At 35.3% G+C, this 15163-nt stretch overlaps 1 protein-coding gene across 9 annotated transcripts in view; it reads left to right on the forward strand.

Annotated features, from left to right (window-relative positions):
• Nucleotides 1–15163, forward strand: part of USP47 (ubiquitin specific peptidase 47) — a gene marked incomplete at both ends in the record, with an annotated part of 110942 nt that overhangs the window by 35037 nt on the left and 60742 nt on the right. For 6 of the 9 annotated variants that reach the window (XM_080717116.1, XM_080717118.1, XM_080717119.1 and 3 more), the window contains 4 exons: nt 551–754; nt 8004–8117; nt 10112–10250; nt 14864–14960. In XM_080717116.1, coding sequence (XP_080573242.1) covers nt 551–754; nt 8004–8117; nt 10112–10250; nt 14864–14960 — 554 coding nt within the window. The remainder of the gene's footprint in view (nt 1–550; nt 755–8003; nt 8118–10111; nt 10251–14863; nt 14961–15163) is intronic. The other 3 variants (XM_080717123.1, XM_080717124.1, XM_080717117.1) reach the window with 2 other exon arrangements.

Genomic DNA, 15163 nt, shown 5'->3' on the forward strand with positions numbered 1-15163 from the left:
TATATATATATATACATATATATATATATATATATATTTTTTTTTTTTTTTGGTGGTACTGGGGTTCCTGGAAGCCCTTCTATCTCCGGGCTACACTCCCAGACCTATATTTTTTATTTGGAAACAGGGTCTCTTAAGCCAGCAAGGCTGGCTCCGAACCAGCGCGATCCTCCTGTCTCCGCCTCCCAAGCGTGGGGATTACAAGCGTGTGCCACCACGCCCGGCTAGGATCAGATTTTTAACTTCTGTCTTCATGACTTGTTGACCATTTTTTATAGCCTTAAAAGAGGAAAGCAGATAGTCAGAATGACTATTGATTATGAAATGTGCCCCAGTTCTTATACACACACTAACATATGATGCTTATAAGTTTGACATAGCTATTGGAGTGTGTCTTAGACATAATATAGTAATACTAGTACAGATTAAATAGTTACTCTTTTATGGGTTCTTTGACATTTAATCATAAAATATTTTGGCTAATTATAGTTGCATTGTTTTTTTAAAAATACATAATATTTAAAATAATATATATTTTTTAAAATTTCAGATAGAAAATGCTGCTGAAGAACCTAGAGTCTTATGTATAATACAAGATACTACTAATTCAAAGACAGTGAATGAACGGATCACTTTAAATTTACCAGCATCTACGCCAGTCAGAAAGCTCTTTGAAGATGTGGCCAACAAAGTAGGCTACATAAATGGAACCTTTGATTTGGTGTGGGGAAACGGAATCAATACTGCTGATATGGTAAAACCTCAGACTTACAGCATCTTAAGTGCTAACAGTGTTATTATATCCATTATTATTGTTGTCTTTACTAATGACCATATTTAATCCTGGATGTCACCATATCTTTAATATCATAAGCAGCTACAGTAAGAACCTGTGCAATTCAATAATTGGATCCCTCTTCTTTTTGTCTCCATTCCGAATTCAACTTTGTTGTCCTAAAGTTTGCATAATGGCATGCCATCAGTCTTCCCATTCATGAAAGGTGACAGTCATTGTATCAGCTAAATAAAATTTTCAATATTTGCCAAATGGACTGATGTTCATTTTATGAAATCAAAGGGGAACTGCACACAGAAAGAGAGGAGTGGAAGGGTATGCACCCTGCTTCACAGTGTCGCTGGGTGACTTTCTTTTTATTTGTGTAGTCCCAGATAACTTTTTTCTTTTTATATGTTTACTTTTCTGTGTATGAACACATATAGCTTTTGACTTTAACTCTTAAGCTTTAAAACATTTTTATTTTTAATAGCTTCTCAGATATCTTTGAAATGTTTTCTTATTTCAGTCTTTTGCTTATTCTATTAACTGATTCCTTTTCTAATTATTATTTTTTTCTTCTTCTTTTGGTGGTACTGGGGTTCCTGGAAACCCCTCTACCTCCGGGCTACATTCTCAGACCTATTTTTTAATATATTTTTATTTGGAAACAGGGTCTCTTAAGCCAGCACGGCTGGCTTCAAACCTGTGTGATCCTCCTGTCTCCGCCTCTCAAGCACGGGGATTTCAAGCATGCGTCACCACGCCCAACTTTAATTATTCTTTATTGTACTTAGTTTATTTCTTTCACAATGTGGCACTTCCTCCAGTGTTTAGTGATTTACATTTTCTACTTTTATATTTGGGAACTTTTGTTAACTTCTTTGTATGCTGATTAAATTTACTGTATTCAGTTCAGGGTTTTTGTGAGAAGGGATGGGACAGGCTGCTGAGTATGGTGTATTTATCATTTGTTTGTCCTAGAATCAGTTGGTTTCTGACTGTGAGGCTCAGGGGTGATCACTTCTTAGCTTGAGAACACAATTTTGCTGTACTCTGGAAGGTAATAGGTATTACTATCTGTTGCTTAGATCAAGGACGAAAAAAAGAGAGACTATATGGATCAGAATGCCCCATTCTACTTGCTTACTCTTAACAGTTCATTGCCTCTTCCTCTTGACCTTAGTCTAGAATTCCCTACTAGTTTTATCTCCACAATGGTCTTCTCCTATAGACTCTTTGAGCTATACTTTTGTTTTTCCATAAGTCTCATCTGATTTCTGTTTTTTAATTTCTCAGAATTTCTGGTTTGCTAAGGGCACTTTGTTTTTCTGTACAGTTGCCAGATATTTTCTCAAAAATGATTTTTTTGCCATAGGAAAAATATTCTTTATTTAAATTAAAAAAGGTTAAGATGTCAGTAACAAGAGTTGCTACTTAAAGTATAACAGTTAAGACTTCATTAAAGTTTAAAAAAAATTTTTAAAGCCTTTTCTCTAGCCGGGCGTGGTGACGCACGCTTGTAATCCCCACGCTTGGGAAATGGAGACAGGAGAATCGCGCAGGTTCGAAGCCAGTCGCGCTGGCTTAAGAGACCCTGTCTCAAAAATATAAAATAGGTCTGGGAGTGTAGCCTGGAGGTAAGGGCTTCCAGGAACCCCAGTACCACTAAAAAAAAAAAAAAAAAGCCTTCTCTCTGTACAGCCTTGGCTCTTTAATCCACAGCTTCTTCAGTTTTACTGACCTTTTCTCCAGGACATACGGTTGTTGTTAGGATACTTATCTTCCATATCCTCTTGAGTCACTTTCACAAACCAGAGTTTTTGGAGTAAAAGTCTTATGAACAAATGAAGAAAAATGATGCATGTTATCTACATTCCACACATCAGGGTCAGGAATCTGATTGGAAGCATTAGAAGGCTTTTCATTTGGTTCCATACTTGGAGGAAGAACCTTTGAAAGAATAAATGGCTCGTCATCTACAGCAGTTCTGTTGATACGGTTAGCCTCATGTTCCTTGAGTCTTCCAATTGGGACCACATGGCAAGCATTATATTTGCAGTTAGCCATCTTTTTAGCAATCTTTGGATTTTTCTTTTTGCATGATGCTATGTGGTATTGTAATCTGCTTGCTGGCATCCTGTGGTTTGGGACATAAGGACATATTTTTAAGGCTTCTGTCTCCATGACGCCTTGGAAGGCTGGTGCTATGCTGCTGCTCAGCAGCCTAGATCCAAAAATGATTTTTTTGATGTTTTATGGAATTGGGAGGACTATTGGCATACATAAGTCACTATTTGGTTCAAACAAATACTAATTTTTACAAACATCTTAGAACTCTTGATAGATATCTTTTCTTAGACATATTTATCAGAGATTTATTCCTGTTTGTGGAGGCTTTAATTCAAGAACTCCTAAAGGCTCCACCTCTTAATATATCACATTGGGGATTAGGTTTCAATACCTGAATTTTGGAGGGATACAAGCATTCAGATCACAGGCATTCATCAGTTTTCATGGGAGAGTGGTAAAAAATCCTGTTGAATTGGATTTTATCTGCACTAATAGAATTGTATTCTAAATAGTTTTTGTTGTTTCCTGTCTCTCAGTTTACTCTTACCCTGCATACTACTGTGAGAATGATCCTTAGCCATCTTAAATTATCTTACTCTTGTTACCTTCTAGTTTAGAATTAGTCTATCACTGCTTACTACATACTGCTTGAAAAGTATATTCCCTAGGCTAGCATTCAAAAGAAACTGTGTTGAGTCCTTTAAGTTTTTATAATCTTAACTCCCAGGGATTAGACTAAATTTTTTTTAACACAAATTTACATGTTTTTTCATCCCCGTGTTTTCGCTTATATTACCCCTTTCTTCTGTTAACTGTTCTTCTTAAGTTTTCTGGAAAAATGCCTGTAATGGCAAATGAAATTGTATGTTTATTCCTATGGTATTTGGAGGACAGAGTTTTTCTTTGGCCTTTAAGAAGAGTCAAAGATTGACGTCGTTTTGTTTGCTCTTTTTGTTTTCTTTTTCTTTTTCTATTTTTTCCTGTGACAGCAAGGATTGAACCTAGGGCCTCATGTACTCTGGGCAAATGTTTTATCAGTGAGCTACATCTCCAGTCTCCATCTCCTTTTTCTTTTCATTTAATTTTGAGACAGATTCTTGCTAAATTGTCCATGCTGACCTGGAATTTAAAATCCTCCTGCCTCTGCCTGCCAAGTAGATGGGATTATAGGCCTGTGCCACCATGTTCAACTGCTTGTCTTGTCTTTAAAATCATATTTTGCTTTCAATTTCATAATATATATGTGTGTGTGTGTGTTTAAAATATACAACTAATGTTTTAAAGTAATTGAACTTTCCCTCTGAAATTGGACAGTAAAATTGGTAGTCTAAAGCTAGGGGTGATGGTGCATATGTATAATACCAGCCACGCAAGAGATGGAGGCAGGATTGTGATTTCAAGGCCAATTTAGGCAATGTAGTAAGTAAGAGCTGTCTAAAAATATAAAAACACAAGCCAGGCATAGTGGCACATGCTTTTAAACCCAGCACTTGGGAGGCTGAGACAGGCTGATAGCATAGTTTCGAAGCCAGCCTCAGCTACTTAGTGAGGTTCTCAGCAACTTAGTGAGACCCTGTTTCCAAATAAAGTATAAAATAGGTGTGGGAATATAGCCCGGAGGTAGAAAAGCCCCTGGGTCCCACCCCCAGTACCACCAATAAAAAAACAACAACAATAAAAACACACACACACACACACACACACAGCCGGGCGTGGTGGCACATGCTTGTAATCCCTGCGCTTGGGACGCGGAGACAGGAGGATTGCGCAGGTTCAAAGCCAGCCCCCCTGGCTTGAGACCCTGTTTCCAAATTAAAAAATAAATAAATAAAATAGATCTGGGAATATAGCCCGGAGGTAGAAGAGTTTCCAGAAACCCTAGTACCACACACACACACACAAAAAAACCCACTCAAAATAAAAACATGGTAGTCTAGCAAGGCATAGAATGATAAATAATACTTTATTTGTAACTGAATATACTCCCTGGCACATCACCATATAATGTTTAGTGTTGGCTCTTCCTTTTCAGTTTAAAACATAGTTCTAAGTTGTCAAATGTGTCTTCCCATGTCCTGTTTATCTTTTACCTTTAAGAAGCATTATGTAATGTTTACTCATGTCACTTTAAAGTCAGTTTCTTCGTTATTTTAAAGGCAGTTTCTTCCTCTTTGACCTCCTGTGTACTTTTTGTTCCGCCATGATTTTTATTGTAGTCACCTTTTATTATATAGTTATTATTAGTTGTGTCTTTCCATTTGGTAGAATGCGAGACTTTTGATGGCAGACACTCCTTAGTATTAATTTTATATCCTCCTTAGACAGTTCTCATAGGCGTTGTTCTATAATAGCTTCTATAGATCTATGTCAGGATTACCCATGTCTTTTATCAGCTATAACTGTTTTCATGTCCTCCATTTCTGTATTTTTATTTGCCTACCACGTATTTCTACCAGTATCCTTGCTTATTTCTGCTTTCACATGGATGCTTTTGAGAAACAAACCTCAGATTCACAAACACATTTGAGATAAAACCTCTGTATAGTTAAGCTTATCTATCGTGTGATCTTTCTTTTTTCTTTTTTTTTTTTGTTTGCAGTGCTGGGGGTGGAATGCAGGGGCATTCGACCTCTGAGCTACACCCTCAACCCTATTTTTATATCTTATTTATTTATTTATTTATTTATTTATTTATTGTGGGTCTGGGGATGGAACCCAGGGACATTCTACCTCCAAGCTACACCCCCTGCCCCATTTTTTATTCTTTATTTTGAAAGAGGGTCTCACTGAGTTGCAGGGGGCCTTACTATGTAGCTGAGGCTGCCCGTGAACCACTATCCTCCAGTCTCAGCCTCCCGAATACTAGGATTACAAGCATGCATCACCACGCCCGGCCAGCCCTACTTTTTATTCTTTATTTTGGAATAGGATCTCGCTGAGTTAAAAAGGACCTCACTAAGTAGCTGAGGCTGGCTGCAAATCATGATCCTCTTGTTTGGGCCTCCCAAATGCTGGGATTACAAGCCTGTACAACCATGCCCGGCTTCTTTTATGTCCTGCTAGAGAATTTAGAGGGCCCAGCAATACCTTTCTTTTTTCCATGTGACTTCTCATAGCCTCAAGTATTCTTCATCCTGTTTTCCTCATGGATTTCAGGATGAGAGCCAAAGTTAAGAGGTAGATCATATCTACTAAAATTTACTTTTCATTGTGTCTCTAGTGTTGTTCTTGACTATACAAATAAAACCTCAACCAGGCGTGGTGACACACGCCTGTAATCCCAATAGTTGAGAGGTTGATAAAAGAGGATTGTAGGTCAGCCTCTGCAGTATAGCGAGACTCTCAGCAATCTAGTAAGAGTCTATTTCAAGACAAAAATAATAAAAATTAAAAAGGCTGGGGGATGTAGTTCTGAGATAGAATGTTCCTGGGATCAATTGCCAGTATCACACACACACACAAAAAAAAAGACAAAAAAGTTCTGAGTTGGGTATGGTGGTTCATATTTGTAATCCCAGTACTTAGGAGATAGGAGGATTGCAAGTTCACGGCCAGGCTCTGCAACTTAGTAAGACTGTTTATCAGTAAAAAATAAAATAGGTCTCTGAGAGTATAGCTCAGAGGTCTATGCCCCTGGGTTCAGTCTCCAACCCCAAATAAAAAAATAAGTAAAACTTTACTTAAGTTTTATAACTACGTATGAGTAGATACTATTATAGCCTCACAGGTGAGGAAATTAGAACATGGGGAAGTGAAATACCTTGCCGAAGGTACAGATTGTAAGTAGTAGAATCTCTGTGGTTAAATTTTTGTCTTTAAGACCTATACTTTTATACAGTTATTCTCCTAAAAAGTAAAGTCATTTCTATAAAATGAATCTTTTTAAGGAGACATCACCCATGCTCTTAATATAACAAAATTTTTGAATAAAACAGGATGTTTATTCCTGTACCCTCATTTTTTTCCCAACCATGTTTGGCAGTGTAGATAAATAGGATTTAGGGTATAGAATTCCATCTCTCATCTACTGACTACAGTGTTTGTGTTAGTTAGAATGACAGCCACATAGTAGAGTAGTGAGGACTATTGGATCTCAGATGTTTAATTTTCACAGGAGTAGGAGCTGGGCATGGTGGCACACGCTTGTAATCCCAGCGCTTGGGAGGCTGAGACAGGAGGAATCCACAGGTTCGAAGCCAGCCTCAGCTACTGAGTGAGGCTCTCAGCAACTTAGTAAGACCCTGTTTCCAAATAAAGTATAAAATAGGTCTGGGAGTATAGCCCAGAGGTAGAACGCCCCTGGGTTCCACCCACAGTACCACCAAATAAATAAATAAATAATTTCAAAGGTGTGATCACTTCAATCCCTCCTGCTATCTTGAATTCTGCCAGTATACCTGAAATAGGTATCATTTACTAGTAGGGTTTTTCCTCAAGCGGTCTTTCAGAAGCTTATATTACACTAGTTGCATTTTTGTTATATTACAAAATTATGTTGATTGAGTTAAGTATGCTGCTTCTCTGGGATTTCTCACTATTCATATATCAACATTTTACAGTGATTATCTTTCATAACTTTTTATGAAAACCAATTAAATATTGTATACTTTTTAGAGAACATGGAAATATAGTACACATGTGTGTGTGTGTGTGTGTGTGTGTGTGTGTGTGTGTGCACTTAACATTATCTCTTAACCTTTTCTCTCTCCAGTTTTTTTAGATGTTGAGGAATGTGAGTCTCTGGGACACATGTCAGTGTATGCACTGTCACTGGGCTTAGCTTCCCTGTTCATGAGTAGATAAGTTAATTTCAAGCCTTGGTGAACAGAAACTTAACAGAATATTTTTTTTTTTTTTTTTTTGGTGGTACTAGGGTTCCTGGAAGCCCTTCTACCTCCGGGCTACACTCCCAGAACTATTTTATATTTTTATTTGGAAACAGGGTCTCTTAAACTAGCGCAGCTGGCTTCGAACCTGCGCGATCCTCCTGTCTCCGCCTCCCAAGCGCAGGGATTACAAGTATGTACCACCATGCCCAGCCAGAATTATTATTTTTTAAAAAACAGTATTTAAGCATATATGTGTCCATTTACATATTTTTATGATGATGATTAATGTTTCTCATAATCTGAGATACTATGTTTTATGCCTATAGGCTCCACTGGATCATGCCAGTGACAAGTCTCTTCTTGATGCTAATTTTGAGCCAGGAAAGAAGAACTTTCTGCATTTGACAGATAAAGATGGTGAACAGCCTCAAATACTACTGGTGAGCTATTTGGAAAACCTTACGTTCATAACTTTTCTATACTTGGGAATGCATTTCCAAAGAAACAAGGAGAGATATTTTATAATTATGTAATAAATTTATGTCTTTTCATTTTGTATTGGTTTGATATAAGTATATTGATGACATGGGTGTTCTAAATATCCATATCACCATTATTTGTGTGTCCAGTCTATTGCAACATTGATGTTAATGGATTGCTGTTTTAGGAACACTGCCATACCAGGGATGGGGTAGGTTTACCAGAAGTTAAAACACCACAAAGATTCCTGTGTGTTTCAGTGGCCTTCCCTGGTTGCTGTAAATAAGAATATTTTGAGGGAGACCATTTTTATTCTTATTCCTCCATTCCTCTCAAACCTCCCATTTTTCTAGAAATAACTAATATGTAAGTTAAATGCTTGTATTATATTTTCAGTATTTACTCTAAAATACATTTAATAGACTTCCCAATCTAGTCCTGAAGCCTGAGAGATTACCTAATTTAGTAACTCCCAGACCAGTAACTCCCAATTTGAAGGGCATTTTTTTTTTCAGAGAGTTTTGACTTTTGAAGGTATGGGTAACTGTAAATTTTAAAACTATACTTTCAAAATACTTTTTGGCTTCAAATATTACCTGATTACTACAAATTTATGGGATGACACTATATCATAGAGGTGGGTTTAAAAAGATTAAGAAAAACTAGTCTGATTTAATTTGCTGAGGAAACTAAGCCTCAGAGTTTATGGATTAAAACTTTTTATGGATAAAAAAATTTGCTCAATAAGAATTGTTCTGTTTTTAATTTAGGGGTCTGTTGGGAAGAGCTGGGTGTGGTGGCACACGTTTGTAATCCCAATACTTGGAGGCTGAGATAGGAGGTTCACAGGTTCACAGCCAGCCTCAGCAACTTGTGAGGACCTCTGCAACTTAGTGAGAACCTGTTTTAAAATAAAAAATAAAATAGGGTTGGGGATGTAGCTCAGAGGTAGAATGCCCGTCTTCAGTTCCTTGTACCACACACATACAAACACACACAAAGTCTATTGTAAATAAAAACACATATTTGGACATGTGTTAAATGTCCAAATGTCCAGATGTTAAATATAATGTGTGTTCATATTGAAGCAATGCCAAAATATGTCTCTGACTTTCCTTAAATTTTATCATTTATTTTTATGATAAGACATTTTGATCAGTTTGTGTGACTGTGATCTAAATTAGCTATTTAGAGATCTCTGGATTCGTAATTTGGGGGTTCATGTTTTAAAATTAATAGTAATTATTCTTTTCTTTAGCTTTATCTTATTTGTGCTACTTCTGTCCCATAATCCTTCTCAAATCTTCCATATTATAGGAAGTTTCTTATTAGAAATCATTGGTAACTCTCTCATCTCTTCTAGCAATTACTAAGTATCCCTTTTCCTCAAGCCTAACTGGGAAGGATGATGTAAAAATTAATGTAAACGTTGTCATCAAGAATCCACAATGGTAGTTTTGCTTTCTTAGGTCAAAAATCTCCTTTTCTTATGTAAACAGAAAAGAATTTAAATTTAGAATGTAAGCATTATTTGGAAGGAGACATGAATACCTCTGTAAAGTGTTTTATATCCCCAGCATTTGGGAGGCGGAAACCAGAGGATTGAGGTTTGTGGACAGCCTCAGCTACTTAGCGAGGCCCTTCACAACTTAGTAAGACCCTATTTCAAAAAATATAAAGACTAAAAAATAGGACCGGGAATATAGCTCGGAGGTAGAATGCCCATGGGTTCCATTCCCAGTACTGCAAAAAAAAGAAAAAAAAAGTGTTTTATATCAAGCAACTTTCAGATATTCCTCCAGAAAATAGTGAGGGTGTACACTCCTTTGAATGCCATGATTGGGACAGTAATGGTAATGACATCTTTTTTTTCATTGCTTTAACAATTAGGATGTCTGTTTTCATTGTTTCAGTACATTTGTTATTCAGTAATATTGGTTATGCTACATTTTAGGAGGATTCCAGTAACGTGGACGACAGTGTTCATGACAGGTTTATAGGTCCACTTCCAAGAGAAGGTTCCGTGGGCTCTACCAGTGATTATGTCAGTCAGAGCTACTCCTATTCATCTATTTTGAATAAATCAGAAACTGGTAAGACTAATTATTATTGCTGTTGTTGTTCTTTCATAAAATCATGGGGTATTAGATGCAGTTATGGTAGTGATTTTTAAGCCTGTTTCTTTCATTTTATGTATAAGAAAACTTGAGACCCAAAGCAAGATTACCAGCTAGCAGCAGCAAAGTTAAAATAATAATACAATTTTTTTATATTGTTACTGCTCTTTTGGATGAAGACTTTGACGATTTTCTATTTCACTTCTTATGTTAAGTTTTTGAAGTTTACTTCCTGTAGAAATTATTTTCTTTTGGATTAGCATAGACTATGAGGAATATAATTTTATTTTGAAGCAGATGGACCATGTTTATTTTATTGGGTCTTTTATCTTTTAATTTATTCCAAGCATATGTTTGAAAGAAATTATATCATTTAAAATGTTCTTTTAGGTTTTTCATAAACATGGTTAATTTTTTTTTATTTTTTTCAATTTTTATTTTTATTTTTTTTCAATTTACAAAGCTAGTTCAATGGCTGTATTCATATAGATATTCCACACATTTATATGACGTTGGTTGATTGCATAATGAATATAATTTATATACCTTTACATATATTATCTAACAACAATTTTTTTCTTTAGTTAGTATTTTTTATGTTGAAAGAAATAGAAACTGAGGAACAGAGGAGCCTTTACATAGCCAGTTGATATTTCATGCTAGATAGGCCTCAGAACCTTTACTCTTGGAACTTCAAAACAGGTGGTTATTACATAAACAAATACTTAATATAAAGAAAACTATGAAGCTGGTTGTGGTAGTCTACACTTGTAATCCCAGTTCTTGAGAGGCTGAGACAGGAGGATTGCAGGTTTGCAGGCAGCCTCAGCTACTTGGTGAGGCCCTCTACAACTTAGACCCTGTTTTAAAACAAAAGAATAAAAAATAGGGCTAGGAGTGTGGCTCAGAAGTAGAAACCCCGGGGTTCCATCTCCAGAACTGCAAAAAAAAAAAAAAGAGAGAAAACTATGGAAATATGTTACAGACTTTGTTTTAATATGATCTTTAGTCTACCATTTACTCTATTTATAATTAGAATAATTTTCTCCTGCTAATCATTGTTCAGGCTTAATGATTTATTTGTTTGGGAAGTACAGTAGAAGTTGGTCATGTTTGGTATTTGGAATGATCTGTATCAGTAGAACTTTTTGCCATATACAATCAAAAATAAGAATACAAAATTATCTTCCATTTCAAATAATATATCATAAAACTTTATTGTCCATATTCTCAAATTTTTATTTCTTCTAGAATTATTATAGGGGTATGTTAACAATGTAGGTTCCTGGGTATTACTTTTCAAATTGCAAGTGTAGCTGCTCTGAAGTAGGCTGGAAGAAAAAAAAGTTTTATGTATATGGTACTGGGGATTGAACCCAGAGGCATTCTATCTCCCTAGCCCTATTTTATTTTTTATTTTGAAGCAGGGTCTCAGTAAGTTGTTGAGGGCCTCTCTTAAGTTGCTGAGGCTGACTGGGACCTGCGATCCACCTGTCTCAGCTTCCCAAGTTCATTTTGTTTTAAGTAAGCACCCTAGATTATCCTGATATTGTTGGAATACTTTTAGTTACAGATTTAACAAATCCTGCTATATATTCTGACAACTGATTTTTCCTTTACACAAAAAGCATTTATAGAATACTGTTGTACTGTGTTTAACTTCCCATGGCCCTCTGGTACTAGTAAATTCCTTGAGAATCAAATATATTTTAAATGTACTTTGTACATATGTAATACATGCCAATCTCATACTCTAAAATGAAAAAAGTTAAAATCACTGACAGCATTACTGGCAGTAAGCACTTCAGTGATTTTTACTTATTTTTGTTTTGCCTCCATATGTATACTTTTAAGAGAATGGGGAATCATATTATAAGCAGATTTTTTCATCTATATTGTTTCACTTAGTACAATATAAATAGTATTTTTCAATGCCATTAAGTAGTATTTTAATTTTAAATGACTGAAAATAGTATTAATTTCACTGGGTGGTAGATATATAATCTATCTCAGATTATTACTGATGTGACAAAAATTCTTGTACATAAGGTTTTATTTTCATCTGATTTTTATAGGAAATATTAAATTTAATTAAATTGAAGTTCATTAAAAATTTTTAGAAGCCTTTGATACATAGTCGTGTAATCATATTCTTCATTCCCATTTATTTTTTCTCACACACCTCTTGATTTCTTTCTCCCACCTGTATATTTTTCTTCAATGTTTTGGGTTGCTGCCTTTCTAAACTAAAGTAGTCTGTAAGTATGCAAAGGGGTTCAGGTTCAAAAGTTATTTTGTTAGTCAGTATTGAATTTGTGTTTTCCTTAAGAAATTATCTTGGCGCCGTATATGGAATATTTTCATTAGAAAATGCTCTTATGATTTCAGCTTATGATTTTTAAAAAATGCAGTGTATTTGAAGACTTAACATATCCTTTCCTGGCTTCTTTGCATGCCACCTCCCTCTAGTAGCCAGCCACTGTTGTTAGGAGATTGAGATTTAGACATGAACTTTGAGGGATGAGGAATAGATTGAAGGCTGGTATAGATTCACAAACGATTAGAAACTTTAAAGCCATGATACTAGTCTTTAGCCAGTTTCCCTAAATTCTTTTTATCAGTTCCAGAAATTATCCTGTTTGCTTTCTCCTTCCTTGTTCTATATAAGATTTCTTGCTACGTGTACCCTCTGCAGGATGGCACCTATTCTCACATTCTTCCTCCTTACTGGTTTACACTAAAAATTCCCAGATGTAGAATCTACTAGGTAAAACTGGTCACTTGAAGTTTGATTTAGATAATATATAATGATAGAGGTTTATGTTAATTCATTTTTCTCACTAAAATTTCATACTCAGGAATTAGAAGTACATTATAGTCAAAATAAATAGACAATATTTATATTGCTTAAATATGGTGATAAATCAAATATAAAAAACCATAGAGTTCTATGTGATTTCTATTGCTAATGGGAACATAAAGAGCCATGGCAAGCTGGGTGTGGTTGTACATGCCTGTAATCCTGGTACATGGGAGACTGGAACAGGAGGATTGTAGGATCATGGCCAGCCTCACCAACTTAATGAGGCCCTCTGCAATTTATTGAGACCCTGTTTCAAAATAAAATAGGGTTTGGGGTATATAGCTCAGAGGTAGAACACCCTTGGGTTCAATCCCCAGTACCCACAAAAAAAAGAGCCATGGCAAAAACTAATTGCTGTTACTCCCTTTTCTCAACTTCTCCTTCTCTCCCTTACCGTTATTTTAAGCCCAATGAAGGGAAACAAGGGCGCAAGTAAGTGATGCATGATTAGTCCTTAGGAACACAAAGGACAATAGCAGTATTCATTTTAAGGCATCAACTAGATTGGTTGTCTCTGGCTGTTGAGGAACTGGAAGGAGATGGAGAAGGAAAATTCCAAGCAGGCTCAGCTGAGAAGAAGGTACAGAATAACCTGGTCTCCTGGACAAAGCACTGTTGTTTGTGGAGTGGAGTCTAATTATATGAATTAAAAATGAAATGATGCTTTTTATTAATAAGCGAGCCCAATATAATACAAACTTGTGTGACTTGTAAGTCATATACACTGCTACCCCATGTGTACCTGCTGCCATGCTGTATAGTAAGAGAGAAGGAAAGAAGTCAAATTTGGCCCCTACTCTTACAGTCTTATGGGAAAATATGTATAAATAAATAGGTAAATTATAGAGCAGTGTGATAAAGGCTCTAGCTTGGATTGAGAATGATACTATGAGAACACTGTGTTTGGGGGTACTAGGGAGTTGAAGCAGAATATAATTAAAGAATAAAATATATAATGTAGAGTAATGTATGTTATAATGTAAAGTAAAATACATAAACATATATACATATAAATGTTTTTAAAGATGAAAGGCATAAGAAATCAAAGCTGGAGCCTTAGGACTAATTGAAAGGCAGGTAACTTCGTAATCCCTACTTAGAATCATAGAAATGCAGGTGGTATGGATCTGTGTCACTCTTTGCATACCATAGACAGACCTACAGAATTTCATACTTAATGAGCTTGTTAAAATTGAGAAAGTCATTCTGCATTCCGAAGAGTCTCAGCTTTTGTGAGTTTGCATGCAATGAATGTATCTCATATGTTATAAATTCTTGGTAGAAATTAACTTATAAAACTGATGACATGGATAATTGGTTCAGTACAGCTTTCCTATGTTGGGAGTATATGATATTTAAAGTAAATATGTTTAGACATTTTTATTTTAATCCACAATTTTGTGTTTGGGAAAGAAAGATTATTTCTAAGCCAATAAACTATACTATATTAAACATAATACTCTTAATTTAACTTTTTTTAAACCCCATATAATATCCCCGTGTACTTTTTGACATATCTATAAGATAGCCTTTTTCTAAGTAGCAAAGCTATTTACATAATGCACATATTGGAGAAGGGATATTTCTTAGGTGCTATTAACAAAATGAAAATAATTTCTGGGTGAGTTACCTTGTCCTCTGAAGTTTTGTTGTGTTTTAATTCATATTTTTAAATTATTTTTAATCTAAACACTAATTTGTGTGTATTTTTATTTTCTTTTTAAAGGATATGTGGGATTAGTAAACCAGGCAATGACTTGCTATCTGAATAGCCTTTTGCAAACACTTTTTATGACTCCTGAATTTAGGAATGCATTATATAAGTGAGTATTTTAAATATTCTGTAAGTAAAATTGATTTAAGAATGAAAATATAGTCTTTAGCTAATAAAATTTAATTTACCTTGTACTTATTTGTAAAGCTTGGAGTATTTCTCACTTATAAACTTCTTGAATATTATAAATAACATGGATCTTATAAAAGATTGGTACATGAAAATGTGTGGGGAGATAGCTCATTTCACAGT

The sequence above is a fragment of the Muscardinus avellanarius genome, assembly GCF_963383645.1.
Source record: "Muscardinus avellanarius genome assembly, chromosome: 1".
Classification (NCBI taxonomy): Eukaryota; Metazoa; Chordata; class Mammalia; order Rodentia; family Gliridae; genus Muscardinus; species Muscardinus avellanarius.